The sequence below is a fragment of the Leptonychotes weddellii genome, chromosome 6, assembly GCF_054177405.1.
Source record: "Leptonychotes weddellii isolate Sample4059 chromosome 6, ASM5417740v2, whole genome shotgun sequence".
Taxonomy (NCBI): domain Eukaryota; kingdom Metazoa; phylum Chordata; class Mammalia; order Carnivora; family Phocidae; genus Leptonychotes; species Leptonychotes weddellii.
The window spans coordinates 103,036,654-103,051,477 of NC_138374.1; the positions used below are offsets into that span (position 1 = coordinate 103,036,654).

Consider the following 14,824-nt stretch of genomic DNA (forward strand, 5'->3'; position numbering starts at 1 on the left):
GGCGCCTGGGTGGCTCAGTTGGTTAAGCGACTGCCTTCGGCTCAGGTCATGATCCTGGAGTCCCGGGATCGAGTCCCGCATCGGGCTCCCTGCTCGGCAGGGAGTCTGCTTCTCCCTCTGACCCTCCTCCCTCTCATGCTCTCTGTCTCTCATTCTCTCTCTCGCAAATAAATAAATAAAATCTTTAAAAAAAAAAAGAGAGAGCTGAGGCTTTTTTTTCCCACCTCCTCCTGATTTGGGCTTCACAACTTAAGGTGAATATGAGGAGTTACTTCACCTCTCTAGCTCAAATCCTTTCCTCCTTCTGGTGCTTGAGGTGCTATGTGATCTTGGGCAAAGTATGAATCCTCTCTGGACCCTTTCCTCCACTGTAAAGATGCAGTTCCTGCCTCATAGTTTTGTTATGAAAATTAAATGAGAAAATACAAGTGAAGTGTGCTATCACGCTTCTCATTAGCCTCCACTCTTTTTTTTTTTAAGTGGTATCAACTACTGAACTGTTTTCAGTACGATCTCATTCAGACTCCTATTTGCAGACTTATGTTTCTAAAGTCTCTGTTTTATGGGCAAATATCTACCCTGCTGTGAACGGAAGGATTCTTTGAACTTAAGAAACAATTCCATCCACAAAGGGAGGAGAGAAATGTTACAGGAAAGTGCAACTATTTGATTATCAGTGACTGGAACAGAACGCAGAAGACACGCTCCTGTCATTTTCTACTGAAGGAGACACATGCAGTGATTAATTTTCTTGCTTTTCAAATTTGGAAGCCATGAAGATCAACAAGTTAGAGATGTAATTAACAACTCCGGCTAGTTAATGCCTTGCCGCAGGTGCTGTTGGTCTAGATAAAAAGGATTTGATCCTGTAAGCTCCCCACTTTTCCGCTACTGAAATGAATGCTTAGTGGGTTTCACCATGAAAGAAAAGGAGCCTGCCATGGAGGGGGTTTGCAATAACAATTACTTTTAACTAACGGTGACAGAAGAAGTGACAAGTATGCTCTGTTGAACAGAGGCAGCCCCAGCCAAATGAAAAAGAGAAAAGGAAAAAAGCCCAGCGGCGCAATATAACTTCACCATGGGTTGAAATAAGACAATCAGAAACAAAGTTAGCCTCCCACCCAGCGAGAGTGGTTACACTAGCAAATTTTTATTTGAGAGAAATAAAAATTGGAGGAATTGTGGCGGAACCCTATTATAACCCTGGTCAGGGGACAAGGATAATACTAAGGCTATAGGTTTTTGTGTAATAGTGAAAGATGCTCCGCATATCACTTTAATCCACAATGTAACAGTGAAACGGACCCACGTGCAGCGGGGAGCTTCTTCCCAGAGCCGTGCTGAACCTTCCCCTTCGCATTGGGCTTTGTTCTGAGGCTTGTTAAAAGTTAGAGCCCGGGGCCTCTTGGGGAAGCAGGAGATATTTAGGGCAGTAAGGCAGCAACTAATAGGTTTTCCCAACTATTGGAACAGGAGCCATGATTTACAAGGAGGACGTCGGGCTTGGTGGTCAGGGCAAAAAAATGGTTGGCCTTGCTATAAAATGTCACAGGGCAAGGAGGGGTGACGTAAGTCAAAGGGCAGTAATTTTCAACGCTAAGTTCTGGGGCTGTACAGTGACTACAGTTAGTAATACAGCACTGTATACTTGAATGTTGCTGAGAGTAGATCCAAATGACACAAAAGTAAGTGTGCGAGGTGATATGTTAATTATCCTGACCTTAGTAATCACTCCACAATGTATATCGAATGGTCATGTTGTATACTTTAAATACATAGTTACATTTGTCAATTTTTCCTCAATAAAGCTAACAAAATCTTGTAAAACGACTCCACACATCACTGATTCATTAAAAGTCAGCTCAGCAATGAAAAAAAAAAGTGAGGACACTGATTTAGGATTTGTTGTAATGCAGGCTCTGGTGGAGATGAAATCTGTCTTAGAAAGAAAAAAAAGTTCATGAAGCTTATGGACAGAGGAGAGAAATATTCAGCCTAAGGTACAGTGAACATGAAATTACTCTGTAGCCGCTGGATGATGCCTACATGCCAACCTCACCTTGTAGGCCCCGTCAAATCCCCAACAGTTAAACCTGCCCAAAGAAGGCACGTATGGACTTGCAAAACTTAGCATTTCCATTTGGAAACATTTTCTATCTTAACTTCTGTGCGAGATCCAAATAACACTTACTTGCTACTTCTATCTTTTACCTCTCTGACGCCCACTGACTGGGAAGTCAAAAGGAAGGAAACAACTCAGGCTTTTCTTGTTCACTCGCTCTCTCATAAAGGAACTGATGATAAATAACATGCACCGTTTCCTCCGGTGGCTCAATAAATGACAGATGTTATTGTTAGTTCTTTGTAATGAATACCAATAATATTAGATTCCCCTATGACTGCTTTTGCCCTAACTTCTACAATACCCAGGTGAGTCAATATCAAGGAAAAAGGACAAAACCAAAGGCATATAAATTTAACTATTTAAAAACTTAAGCTGTTCCTCACAATATTGCTCATGTCAACATTCTGGCCGCAGAGTAAGAAACAAAAACAAAAACATGTAAAAATACCTTCATAACCTATTGCTAAATGTGAATTCCAGAACAGAGGTCAGGCCCTCTGCAGCCAAACATGAGAATGAACGCCTTGCCCAACAAACAGGTGACCTGCTCTGAATCCTATTTACAAGAAAACACACCTTTTAAAACTGCTTACAGAAGAATTTTAATAGGTGACCCTCCCTCATCCCTTTGGTTTTATTTTCCTATAGACAATAAAATACTGAAATGCCAGTTTGTTGAGGTGAGTGACTCCACTGTGGACTGACTGTACCTTGAGAACTCAACCTTACCAGCTACTGTTTGAAGAGACTTAACAGACATTTTTCTTTCAATCCTTATTGATTTCATGTGTATTTCTAAATTAAAAAGGGCATTTTTATACTACAAAACTTTGTACATGAAGCAGGAAAGAAATAAGTTAATCTACCTTAGCCAAGTAAGTTCTATTCAAAAAGTATTATTTTCTCTGTGTAAAATATTGTACCAGACTCTGGAGGAATGATATTTTTATAATAGTTGAGCTATTTGGGGACATAAGCCCTACCTTCATGCAAATGGTGGTAAGTATAAATATCAGGCAAAATGATTCAGCATCCAAATGGCCTAAATGACATAGAATTGAGAGCAGGAAGCTACTCCTAGGACTGAACTCTTTAAGGACACAGAAGTATGGGTATTACAGAGAAAGCTGTCTTACTCATCTTTGAAGTCCCAGGGTTAGAACACAATGCCTAGAATAGCAAGAGTGCTCAAAAAATGTAAAAACTACTGTAAATATAAAATAATAATGAAATAAAATGAAGAGATTTGTGGGCTGAAGTATTTAAGAGGAGCTTTATAAAAAAGATGCAATTTGAGCTGGATCTCCCTTGAGAACGAACAGACATAGGGAGGTACAAGATAGGGAAGGGAATCATTCAGAGAAAATGGTTACAAATGAGCAAAAGGAAGAATGAAGAATGATAGAGCACCTTTGCAGGATACTGGAAAGACCACCCAGATTGTGTTTAGGGTGTGAGTAAGAGAGCAGGGAGGGATAATGCTGGTTAGTGTGGTAAGGTCACTTAATATGGAGGAGTAGAACAGTCAAGATTTTGTCCTGAAGAAAATAGGGATCAATGAAGGGTTCTGCGAGTATTTGTAAGCCCTAAGAATGAGCAGAGTTACATATTTAGATATGTGAAGAGGCCTGTCCAAAGAGCCACTAGTAAAATAAGTTGCAGAAATGAGATGATTCACTTAATAATTATTTACTAAGGCAACAGAGAGATAGGCCTGGGGCTAAGGGCTTGGGCAACACAGATGAATGAGACCTGGTTCCGGCACTCAGGAGCAAGTGTGCCCAAGGAAGTATTTTACGAGGTGCCCTGGAAGCAAAGACAAAGGGAGCTACTCCAGCCTGCAGAAATCAGGACAGACTTCTAACCTGAGAGTTAGCCAGGCAGAGGGACAACAGGGGAGAATCAGCATGACACGTGCATTTGCCTATGCTCCTGTGTGTGTGTGAGTGAGCGTGTGTGTGTGTGTGTGTGTTTCCAGGAGTGAACAGAATCCTGCAGAGCAAGTGGGACTCAAACCTCACGCCTGAAGCCTAGCCCTGGGGATTCCCCAGGAGGCAGCCTTGACTCTAAGGCGGAGTCCTATTTGGGCCATTCTCTGAAGACACAGAGATAGAGAAGGTGGAGGGGAGCCTCTTGCCATGCTCTGATTCTAGAAAATACTTAGTAACTGGGTGTTTGGAAGGCCTGAACATGTGTGGAAATGAATTAAATACTGAGTGAAATAAGTAGATTGTTTCTAAATTCTAAATTTGTGAACCTGCAAGTTTCTAAGGTGAAAAAACCTGAAAGTTTCCCTTCAAGTGATCTTTAGAAATATTTACTCAGGTGTTTGAGTAGACTAAATTTCATTAACTTCCAAAAAATGTCTACCCAAAGCTGCAGGTGTTTTAACACTATGTGGGGAGGTTACAATTTCATTAGACCTCGGTATTTAATCAAAGCTTGCCCTGAGTTTGCAGAAGTCATGACTTAGGGTGTGTGGTTAAATATTTTGGTTCGCTGAATTGTCTTTATGACCTACACGGATTATCAATTTTCAACCAAATAAAAGAAGAAGAAAATACTCAACCTCCAAACCTTACTGCCTTCAACAACAACAACAAAAGTCTGCTGAAACCTCACAAAGTTCAAGGCATTGCGGCTAAAATAAAGATAAAAAAAACCTGCTAGAATATAAGCTCCGTGATGGTAGGGATTTTTGTTCCTTTTTTTCACAGTCCTTTCCTAGGGACTTAGAACCCAGTGAGTGCTCCATAGATATAAATATTTGTTGAATACATTAAAAAGAGAATCCCTGATCTCAAGGAGTTTACCATCTGCTCATAATTAAATGTCTCTTACTGTTGAGGTTTGAAGGCCATGGGAGGCTATCACTGTGAACAGATTTGTGCAATTGATGGATAAGAGCTTTCTCAGGCAGCCCAGGGGCAAGTGTTTCCTATACAAACATCACCACAGTGAGGGCAATCAACAAAGTGTGAGCCCAGAACCCGCATCCCTGAAGAGTCTCTCCTGGTACTCGAAAGACTGGAGACAAAAGCCTCCTCCTGTCCAAGGTCTTTTCATTTTGCCACAAATTGCAATATAACTCCTTTCAAGTGCCAGGCTACAAAATCCTTGAGATTTTTTATTTGGCTCTGATGAAAACCTGTATCCTGTTGGTCAGCCAGATTTTCTCACCACCTCCCTCCCCCAGGATATGCCTTTGTCTTCAAGCGCTGTTGTGAAATTCGCTTCTCCGGCGAGTTGCCTTTATTTCACCTTTTCTGCATGTTGAGTCAGGATCCCCTGGGCACTGACACACCTCGAATAACCAGAATGCACTTGCTGATACACACCAGTGTCTTAGCTATCATCATGGCAAGTGGATTCTATGGACTAGAAACTTGCCAAAGAGAAGCATTTACAAATTCTCAGAGCCCCCCCTTCCTATAAAAGTAACTCAAAGCTATTTTAATAATATGCATGCAATATTTCCATTTAGTCATCTGAAACCCTCCACTTAGTGTACAAGAGTCACCAGATTTTATGTTAATAAATTGGCACAAGGAGCTCTGTACTAATTTTAAACTTTTGATTGAAGAAGAATCTGAGACACAGCTGGATTCTCAGCGAATGCATGGACTAGACAGAGAAGTTGTTTCCTGAACCCTCAAGACTTTTTGGTATTATTTTCCTGCTAAATTGCATATTTCCGTCCTTCAGAGGAGTCTTGAAGAGATGCGATTTCCTTCTGTTCTATTGTGTTGGTGTGAACGCCTTTGCAATTGAAAAGGAGGCCTCTGAGGGTGGTAGGAACAGAGTCAGCTGAAGTTACACAAAGTGAGGTGTGTGGCTTTGTGACTGGTTAAAGCACCCATGCTAATGAGGCCAAGGTCATGGGTTCAATCCCTGAAAAGGCAGTGACTTCAGTCAATTCGCTGCCAGAGCTCTGCACCCCTAAACTCCCACAGATTTGCTAGAAACCCAAAGATGTGAAGTTGGGGATGTGGGTGGGAAAGGGGAGGCTGATAGAGAGGCTGACAATATCAGTCCCTTGAGAGGGGACAGAAACCTCTAGTCCTAGCACTGGCCATTCTCTGGGGACGAGGGGCCTCGCCCAGGGAACGGCTACAGAAAACCAAGGAGCTGCCAGGCTGACCAGAAGAGGGCTCAAAGTCTGAGTCTGGTCAAGTACAAGCAGGGTGCCCGGTTGTAGGTCTAGTTCCCTGGTGATGATCAAGACACACATATTCAGGGGCGCCTGGGTGGCTCAGTCGTTAAGCGTCTGCCTTCGGCTCAGGTCATGATCCCAGGGTCCTGGGATCGAGCCCCGCATCGGGCTCCCTGCTCCGCGGGAAGCCTGCTTCTCCCTCTCCCACTCCCCCTGCTTGTGTTCCTGCTCTCGCTATGTCTCTCTCTGTCAAATAAATAAATAAAATCTTTAAAAAAAAAAAAAATAAAAAGACACACATATTCAAAGACTCGGAGGCAAACCCAGAGAGGGGCTCTGGGAGAGAAGCAGGAAATGAGAATGGGAAATCAGTAACAGAGGGGAAATTCTTCTAAATCCAATTGGCCTTACACAGAGCAGATGAAGCATGCCTGGAACTGAGAAATATGATTACCTCACTCCATCTGAGGTCCAAAAAATAAAGGTATAGGTGTGGGGATGGGGAGTGACTTTAGTTATTAATGAATCCAAAAATATAAAAGGACATTTATGATTACTGATTGCCTCCTTGGGAAACAAAGTGGCATAAAATTGTAATTATTTCGTATTTTCCTTGTATTGACAAGAAAAAGAAAAGGGATATTAACCTAAGGCAAAAGAGGAAGTCAAAGACACCAAAATAAAGTAGATGAGGCGCATGGCTGGCTGGATCAAGCATGTGACTCTTGATCTCAGGGTTGTGGGTTCGAGCCCCATGTTGGTGTAGAGATTACTTAAAAATAAAATCTTAAAAACACACACACCAAACTAAAATAGAAACCTTCTTTGCCATTTAAGTTCTAAAACAGTAAACTTTGCTGCCTGGGTTCTCACCAATTCGGAGTTCACCTGAACACCAGCTACTGCCGGACTACAGCTCTCAGCACTGGATCTTTCCAAAGAAATTTAAGACATGTCTTCGTATTTCTTTTTTTTTTTTAAAGATTTTATTTATTTTTCAACAGAGAGAGAGAGACAGCGAGAGACGGAACACAAGCAGGGGGAGTGGGAGAGGGAGAAGCAGGCTTCCCGCGGAGCAGGGAGCCCGATGCGGGGCTCGATCCCAGGACCCTGGGATCATGACCTGAGCCGAAGGCAGACGCTTAACGACTGAGCCACCCAGGCGCCCATGTCTTTGTATTTCTTAAAGAACCTTCTGACTGATAGTGTGCAATCTGCTTGTCCTACAGGAATACCATCCAGGGGCCTCCTATGGCATAGCTGCACCATATATTTTATTTCCAAACCTAACCAAATGAACTTTGCACCAAGTTCTGAGGAAAGAATATGTTGAAGAAAAAGAAAAGGGGTTCTACTCTGATGCTGTCCTACCAGAGGCCAGAGAAACAGACTCTTTATATGTGGGTATAAAGACTTAGGTAACAAACTCATCTTAGTACTAGTTTAGTATTTTTAAATATTCTAAGCCCACAAAAGGACCAAAGCCTTGTGTTCTTTTTACATTTTATTATGTAATAATTGATACATAAAATATATATATGTATATATATATATATAGCTCTTATGCAAATTCCAAGGCACTGTAATAAAGACATTTCTGAACCCATAGCAGCCTAAGATACAGATCGAAGACTGCTCCATCAATTTATTTGTTCAACTTTTAGAAACATTAGTTTGTTGAATTACCTGTTGGAGGAAGGAGAAGCAAAAGAAAAGAGGTAATAAAAATAGCATTCACTCCAGAAGAAATCAGAGTGAAGATGTCCCAGTGTCTGGGGCGGGTGGAACAACACAGTAGATTCAGGCCAAAAGGGGTAGGGGAAGGAAACCACACTCAGAATAGTAAGACATGGCTCAGTCCATGAAGGGCACAGAGCCCTTTATTGAGTGAAGACACTCAATAAACATCTGACAAAAATATGTGAAATTCAAGGAAACAACTTCAACTCTCCGACACACAGCTTTTTCCTACGTGCAATGGGGTAAGGTTCCCTCTACATAAGCCATTCTTGGGAGGATCAAAAGAAGAATGTATCTGGAAATGCTTTATGAGCTGCAAAGAGCAACATGATTTTAAGGAATGTCGTTTTATGGGATCTTCAGATATTTTTGATTGAGAGATTTTGTGCAATTGCTTTTGAGAAGGAAAGGTATTAGATGGTGGTTTTTAACTCACCAGGGTTTGAATTTCACTTCAGCATATCCTGCTGCTTGTTCTGTCTCTTTCATGTCAAATCATTTCCAACCGTACAGCTTCATCCCAGAGCCCCTATAAGCTATAACAGGAATTGTGTTCCCTGCATATGAAAAATACGTGTGTCATGGCGCTTGCCACATCTAAAGTCTTAAAGGACTGCTCTTGGCCACAACTGAATCATGCAAAAATTAAAGAGCAGAGAGGAGGTATGACAGGCTTGCTATACAGAAAATTCTGTTTGCCTCCATTTCTCTTCTCAAATATTAGCTTAATCTCATGGCAAAAGACTATTAGAGCATCTAAGCACTTTGGAGCTAGAAAAGGCTCTTAAAAAAAAAAAAGGTTTACCTGTTGTAGGTTCACTATATATCATTTCCATTAGGTTTTGAAAAAAAGTGAAATCCATTATTTTCTGGGGGACCTGGGGGCTGAGAACGGCTGCTCTTAGCTCGGGGTGAATGTGCCATCTGAAGGATGACTCTACTGGTCAACAATTTCCAGTATTTCCTTCCTGGTACCCCCTTCCCAACACCACCATGATAAAAATGTCCCTGACACTGCCATATTTTATCACTCTCTGTCACATTTAGCACGAGCGAGACCGTCACGCGGACTGTGACAGCTTACTCTGTGCTAGGGCTATACTAAGCGCTCGACTTCTACTGGCTCATGTAATTCTCACATAGCTCCGGAGGTAGGCGTTCATGTGAACACGGTAAACATAAAGGAACCTAGTTGTTCAAAGACATTATGTAGTTTCCCTAAAGACAAATGTCAGGAAGGGAGGAAGCCAGAACTCAAACCAAGTTGATCTGGCACCCAAGTCTCTGCCTCGCCGTCTCTAAATAAATGAAAAACTTCCAATATTCTAATATGGAAAGTGACAATATAATATCTCATTACCTGATGTACAGATGGCTGAATTTTGTTTTATTTAATATAACTTTTTAGAGGAAATCTGTTGTCTGTATATTTTAATCTTACTACCCATTTTTTAAAGAAATACTTGTGGAAAGGAGGGAATTCTCTATTAGAGTACACGTCTAATTTTTCATTCAGAAAGCAAGATAATTTGAAAACATTTGAAGTCAGTTCTCCCCTTAGAGACCATACAATTCTCAGAGAATGTTCTGGGAATAAACAGAATCCCAGCAGCCCTGGGGATGACTTCCCGATCCGAGCTGCTGCTTCAGGTGGTCAGTCCCAGGGTTCTTTCAGAGAACATTAAGGTTTCTTAAGAAAACCGCAGCAAGAGTTCATGCCTCTTAATACTGATTAAAATCAACTAAATATTACTTTGACAGTCTGGTAAAACAATGGGCTAAACAGGATGAATAGTACTACAGAATAAATCTGTGAGACATCACATCTTTACAACTGCTGAAACAGGACATCTCGATCATACTGTTTTGCTCATGCAAGCATTTTAATTTTTAAAACCACTCTGAGTGAGCCAGGCATGACATAAATTTCCTGAAATTGTGTTCTAACAGCTCTATTGCGAGAAGGCTAAGTGGGCCTTCCTACTTTCCCCCCATACTCGGAATGAACTAACAAAAAAGGTAATGTTCTTGCCCTTAAATGATCCACGAGCCAAGAAAATAAAAGATCAAGAGAGAGACATCTTCCCACCTGAGGAATTGTACACAGAATGAATATTGAGATGTAACACTGGGTTACAGCAGATTTTTTCCCTTTTTGAGACAAATAACAGTGTTAAAATATGCTGAATACTAAGTATGAAATATAATATAAGGGGCGCCTGGGTGGCTCAGTCATTAAGTGTCTGCCTTCGGCTCAGGTCATGATCGCAGGGTCCTGGGATCGAGCCCCATATCGGGCTCCCTCTTGGTGGGGAGCCTGCTTCTCCCTACTTGTGTTCTCTCTCTCACGGCATCTCTGTCAAATAAATAAAATCTTAAAAAAAAAAAAAAAGGAAAAGAAATATAAAAGTATCTGCCATAGAAAGGTGGCCAATGGCCAAAAAAACGTGTGTGTGTGTGTGTGTGTGTGTATACAAAATGTATCTGGCTCCTAACTGGAAAACATTTATTGTATTTTTAGGAGTTGCCTTCTAGCAGCTGAGGCAAGATAAACATCCTCCCAAGTATCACCACCAAACTGAGAAAATGTGTACAAATTTAAAATTCCCAGAAACAAACCTCTATCTGAATTGTGCCAACAATAAGAATCCCATTCCCCTGGGACCTGAGAAACTTCCCTTTATTTTTCAATTTATAGAACTTATTACTGCAGAAATCACCTATTTTCCTTCAAAATAAGTTAAACCCAGATACAATTAATATGACAAGGAAAACCTCCAGTGGCTCACTTACCTTAAGCAATATCGTTTATGCTAAACTTCTAGCACAAGAAAGGATAAGAAGTAGTTTGGGGTTTTTTCCTGTGGGGGAGGGGCGGGTGGGGTGGGGAAGTAGCAGATTTTACCCTGTATGCTTTAATATTTGAGAATTCTGCTCCTACTCCCTTGAGGCTCCAGGAGACATACATGTGTTCTAGTACAGCTGGACAGATTGGTTTGTTCTGGGACATGATCAAATAGTGGACAGAGGAAATGGTGCAAAATTTATAAGAACGACCTAACCACTAATTCTAAACTAATCGAATTTAACAGAAATCATAGAGTGGTGTACAAAGATATTTCCAATTTCATAGGTATCGTGGTATCACTATTTCCTGTGTGTTATCTTAGTTGATTTCAAATGACTCGTTAGGGAAAGAGAAGAAATGAACCGTGGCTGTTAAGAGCGGTTCACCTAAGCCAAACAGAGAAAAGTGGGGGGCGGGGGGGCCGGGGGCAGGGTCAGGGACAGTGATACTGCCCCAACGCACATAGCCGCCCAGGTGAGGGGTCTAAGACAGCGGTTAATGACCCTAACAAATGTTATTCAGAAAAAGGAGAAACAAAGCACACTCCGTCACATAGGGCCGGGTGCTCTGTGGAGCTGCATCTGACCATACATTAATGTTCTAAGTAAGGCTGGGGGTGTATACAGTAGATACAGTCAGGACACTCACAGCTAAAGAGAAGCATCTCTCAGCTCCGCTTCTCCCCTCTGAACCCAGAGGGATTTGATCTCTAATTCATTGGAGGCGTGCACGGGTAACTACCATCTGAGTACCTACTATGTGCCCGACACTGTGATCCTCTCTCATAGGATGGACTCCAGGAATCACCAGGATTCCTGATGGACGGAAGCACCTTCCGTGCTAGGTGACCCCGCTTTGCTCCTGCCACTCCAGACACCCACACTGCTTCAGACTCCGAGCCACAGCGAGGCTCAGAAGATCAAGGGACCAGTCACAGCAGCCTTTTTAACTTTGGGAAAACCCAATGCTCACTTCACTCAAACGTTGCAAAGTGGTGCCATGACCCTTTAGCTCTTGACTCACCAATTCAAAGAGCCACATCACATACAGTCCTTAAGCTGCCCACGGCATGATTCTGCGTCTAGTGCCTTTCCAGGTCCCCCCAAGCGGAAGACAGTTCTGGCAGGGAGTCTGGGCAAGATTACTATAATATTTAGCCTTTGTCCCTTCTTTTGCTATGTCTTATCATAGAATAAGGCACACAAGTCTGAGAAACTGGGTACTTTGGTGTATGTTGGACTTGAGACCTGTACTCCAAAAGTACCTGCAGGACCTCAGGTCAGTGCAATCTGACCCAAGGAGCTCCATTTCAAAGATGAAGAAACTGAGATTCAAAGAAAGTAAAGCAGGGTCCATTCTTCAGAGAGTAGGGAAGGTGGGGTACACACGTAGTTCAACACCATGCTTCCTGTCTCTGGGATTTTACTGAGCACCTAACTAGCAGGAAATGGACAGAACTGAAGCGAACAGATTTCATTCCCTTAACTATTGGTGTGACTACACAGCCACAACCACACTTCCTATCTGAACGTTAGTTTTCTCGCCTGTAAAATGGAGAGAGTGTGTTGGACTGGTGATTCCTAACGCCTTTCGGGTCGAAACTGTCATAAAGCTTAAGGATATAATTATGTGTGGATGTGGATGAATATATATGCATATAGATGAATACAGATGTATGTGTATATATGTATGTATATGTATATACATGACGTGCCGCAATTAAATACTATTTCCAACCACACATTTTGCCTAATTCCCTCAGAGGCCATGTTTTCAAAATCCCAAACCAAGGCTAGGTACGTCCCATCATTGCAGCCCTTCGGAATCCCGGGTCGTGTGGTCAGTACTCCTCTGGCTTCTCTCCAAACACAAGTGCTGAGTGAGAAGGAAGAGGAGGAGCCGCGTACTTTCATGAAATGTTAAGTGTCATTAAGTTCCCCGGAGGGAACGGCAAGTCTGCGGCAGGGCTGGGCTGGGGGTTGGGGGGGAAGAGAACACACCGCAGGAAGCACAAGTTAAAGGTGACAGGCGGTGGCTGCTCGAACCTGGGGCCGGGCCGGCAACGCACCAACTGCGCAGCGCGTGCCGGGGCTTGGAACAAGCCTGGCTCCGCGCCGACGTCTGACGGTGAGCCCGGAGTGAACTCCCGGGTGAGCCCATCCCGCGTGAGCAACTCGGAAAATGGGCCGTGCGGGGGCGGGCGGCGGGCCCTCGGCTGCTCGGTGGGCCCTCGGCTGCTCGGTCCGAACGCACGTGGCACGACCCGCGCGGGGTGAAAGCGCCCCGCCCGCCCGCGCGGCCGCCGCCCCAACCGCCGGCGCTAGGACCCGACGCGCCGCGCGCACTTCCTCCCGCCGCAGTCCGAGCCGCCGCCGCGGCGCCCCCGCCCGCGCCGCCGCCCTACCTGGCGAAGCAGTACTCGCAGTGGTTACCCCGCTCGTTGACCGTGAGCACGTAGGCGTAGGCCGGGCAGGAGAAGAGCAAGTCCCCCACGTGGAAGGGCTGCAGGGCCCGCATCCCCCGGCCCTTGCCCGGGCTGCAGAAGCGCTCCAGGCCGCCGTCGCCCGCGGCCCTCATGCCGGCAGCGGGGCGGGGCTGGCGGGGCCGGCGCTGAGGGGCGCCCGGAGCGGCGGCTCCCCGCGAGCTGTTATTGGAGAAGCGTCACCCAGAGCTGCGGGGCGGGAGGGGGGGGCGGGGAGGGAAGCCGCCGGAGACGCCGCGGCGGCCACAGCTCCCCGGAAGGGACGCCGGCCCCGCCCGGCTCTCGCGCGCCCCCGGGGGGAGGGGGCAGGGGGAGGGAGGGAGACCGGCCCGGCGGCCCCGCCCCGCCCGTAGGACCCTCGGCGGCCCGCCCGACACGCGCTCGGGGTGCTTCCGGTGTGGCGGCGACGGGCGCTGCAGCCACGGAGGCTCCTGGCGGCCGGGCGCGAGGCGTCTGCGCCTCGGCGGCGTTTCCGCGGGAAGAGCGGACGCTGTCCCCACTCCCGTGGGTGGGTGGGGTCGCCGCGGGTGGCCAGGACCCAAGGCCTCCCCGGATAGGCCGCCTGGCCCCCACGGTGACCCACCTTTGGCACATCGAAAGGGACAAAGATGTTTCTCAACCTCCTGTATCTTGTCCCTGTCGGAGACCCTAGAACGGGTCATCCGGAACACCGAAGAGAAACCGCAGTCCCAAGAGTGTGAGGTGCCGAGGGATAAAGGGCGCTTTCCTAAGGTTAAAGGCTTTTAAACCTCGTGAGGCTTTACACCTTCCAGGGAGTCTCTGGAGTACTTGGTGTGAACGTTTCCCTCTCCAGTGGAAGTTAATTACACGGACAGGAGAGGAAAAGTCCCGTCAGCCGGGCTCACTGAGTCCCTGCTTTCAAGAGACTTACTCTTTGCAGAGAAAGCAGGAAATAAGCTTGCCTTCAAAGAACTTAGACTCTTCTAGGGGTCCAAATGCTATGCTCTGGCCAGAACGCTAGGCTAGAATTTGCAGTGAATTTAATCACATGGACCACTCACCATCATCTTAGAAAAGTCCATTTGGTTAATCACACAGAGGATTTGAAACCTGTATAGCTCATAGAACAGTACTTAGCACATAAGTCCTATACACATGCATGCTGTTGGTATTACTCATATGAGAAAGGAGGATGTAATCTGGGTTCCACGAAGGATTGAGTAAGAATGAAATTGATGTGCATGTAGTAAAAACTTTTTTTTTTAAAAGATTTTATTTATTTATTTGAGAGAGAGAGAATGAGAGAGAGAGAACACATGAGAGGGGATAGGGTCAGAGGATGAAGCAGACCCCCCGCCGAGCAGGGAGCCCGATGCGGGACTCGATCCCAGGACTCCAGGATCATGACCTGAGCCGAAGGCAGTCGCTTAACCAACTGAGCCACCCAGGCGCCCTGTAGTAAAAACTCTTAAATGAGTGAAGGGAGAATTTAGCAGAAAACATACTAAAAAC

At 44.9% G+C, this 14,824-nt stretch overlaps 1 protein-coding gene across 7 annotated transcripts in view; it reads right to left on the minus strand.

Moving 5' to 3' along the window:
• Positions 1-13,554, minus strand: part of SMYD2 (SET and MYND domain containing 2) — a 47,133-nt gene extending 33,579 nt beyond the window's left edge. For 2 of the 7 annotated variants that reach the window (XM_081824807.1, XM_081824805.1), the window contains exon 1: positions 13,274-13,438. Coding sequence is in view for 3 of the 7 variants with exons in the window: in XM_081824803.1 (XP_081680929.1) it covers positions 13,274-13,446 (173 nt within the window). In the remaining 4 variants the exon portion in view is untranslated. Of the gene's footprint in view, positions 1-8,457; positions 8,588-13,273 lie in introns of those variants that run through there. The other 5 variants (XM_081824808.1, XM_081824806.1, XM_081824803.1 and 2 more) reach the window with 4 other exon arrangements.
• Positions 13,555-14,824: the final 1,270 nt, after the last annotated feature.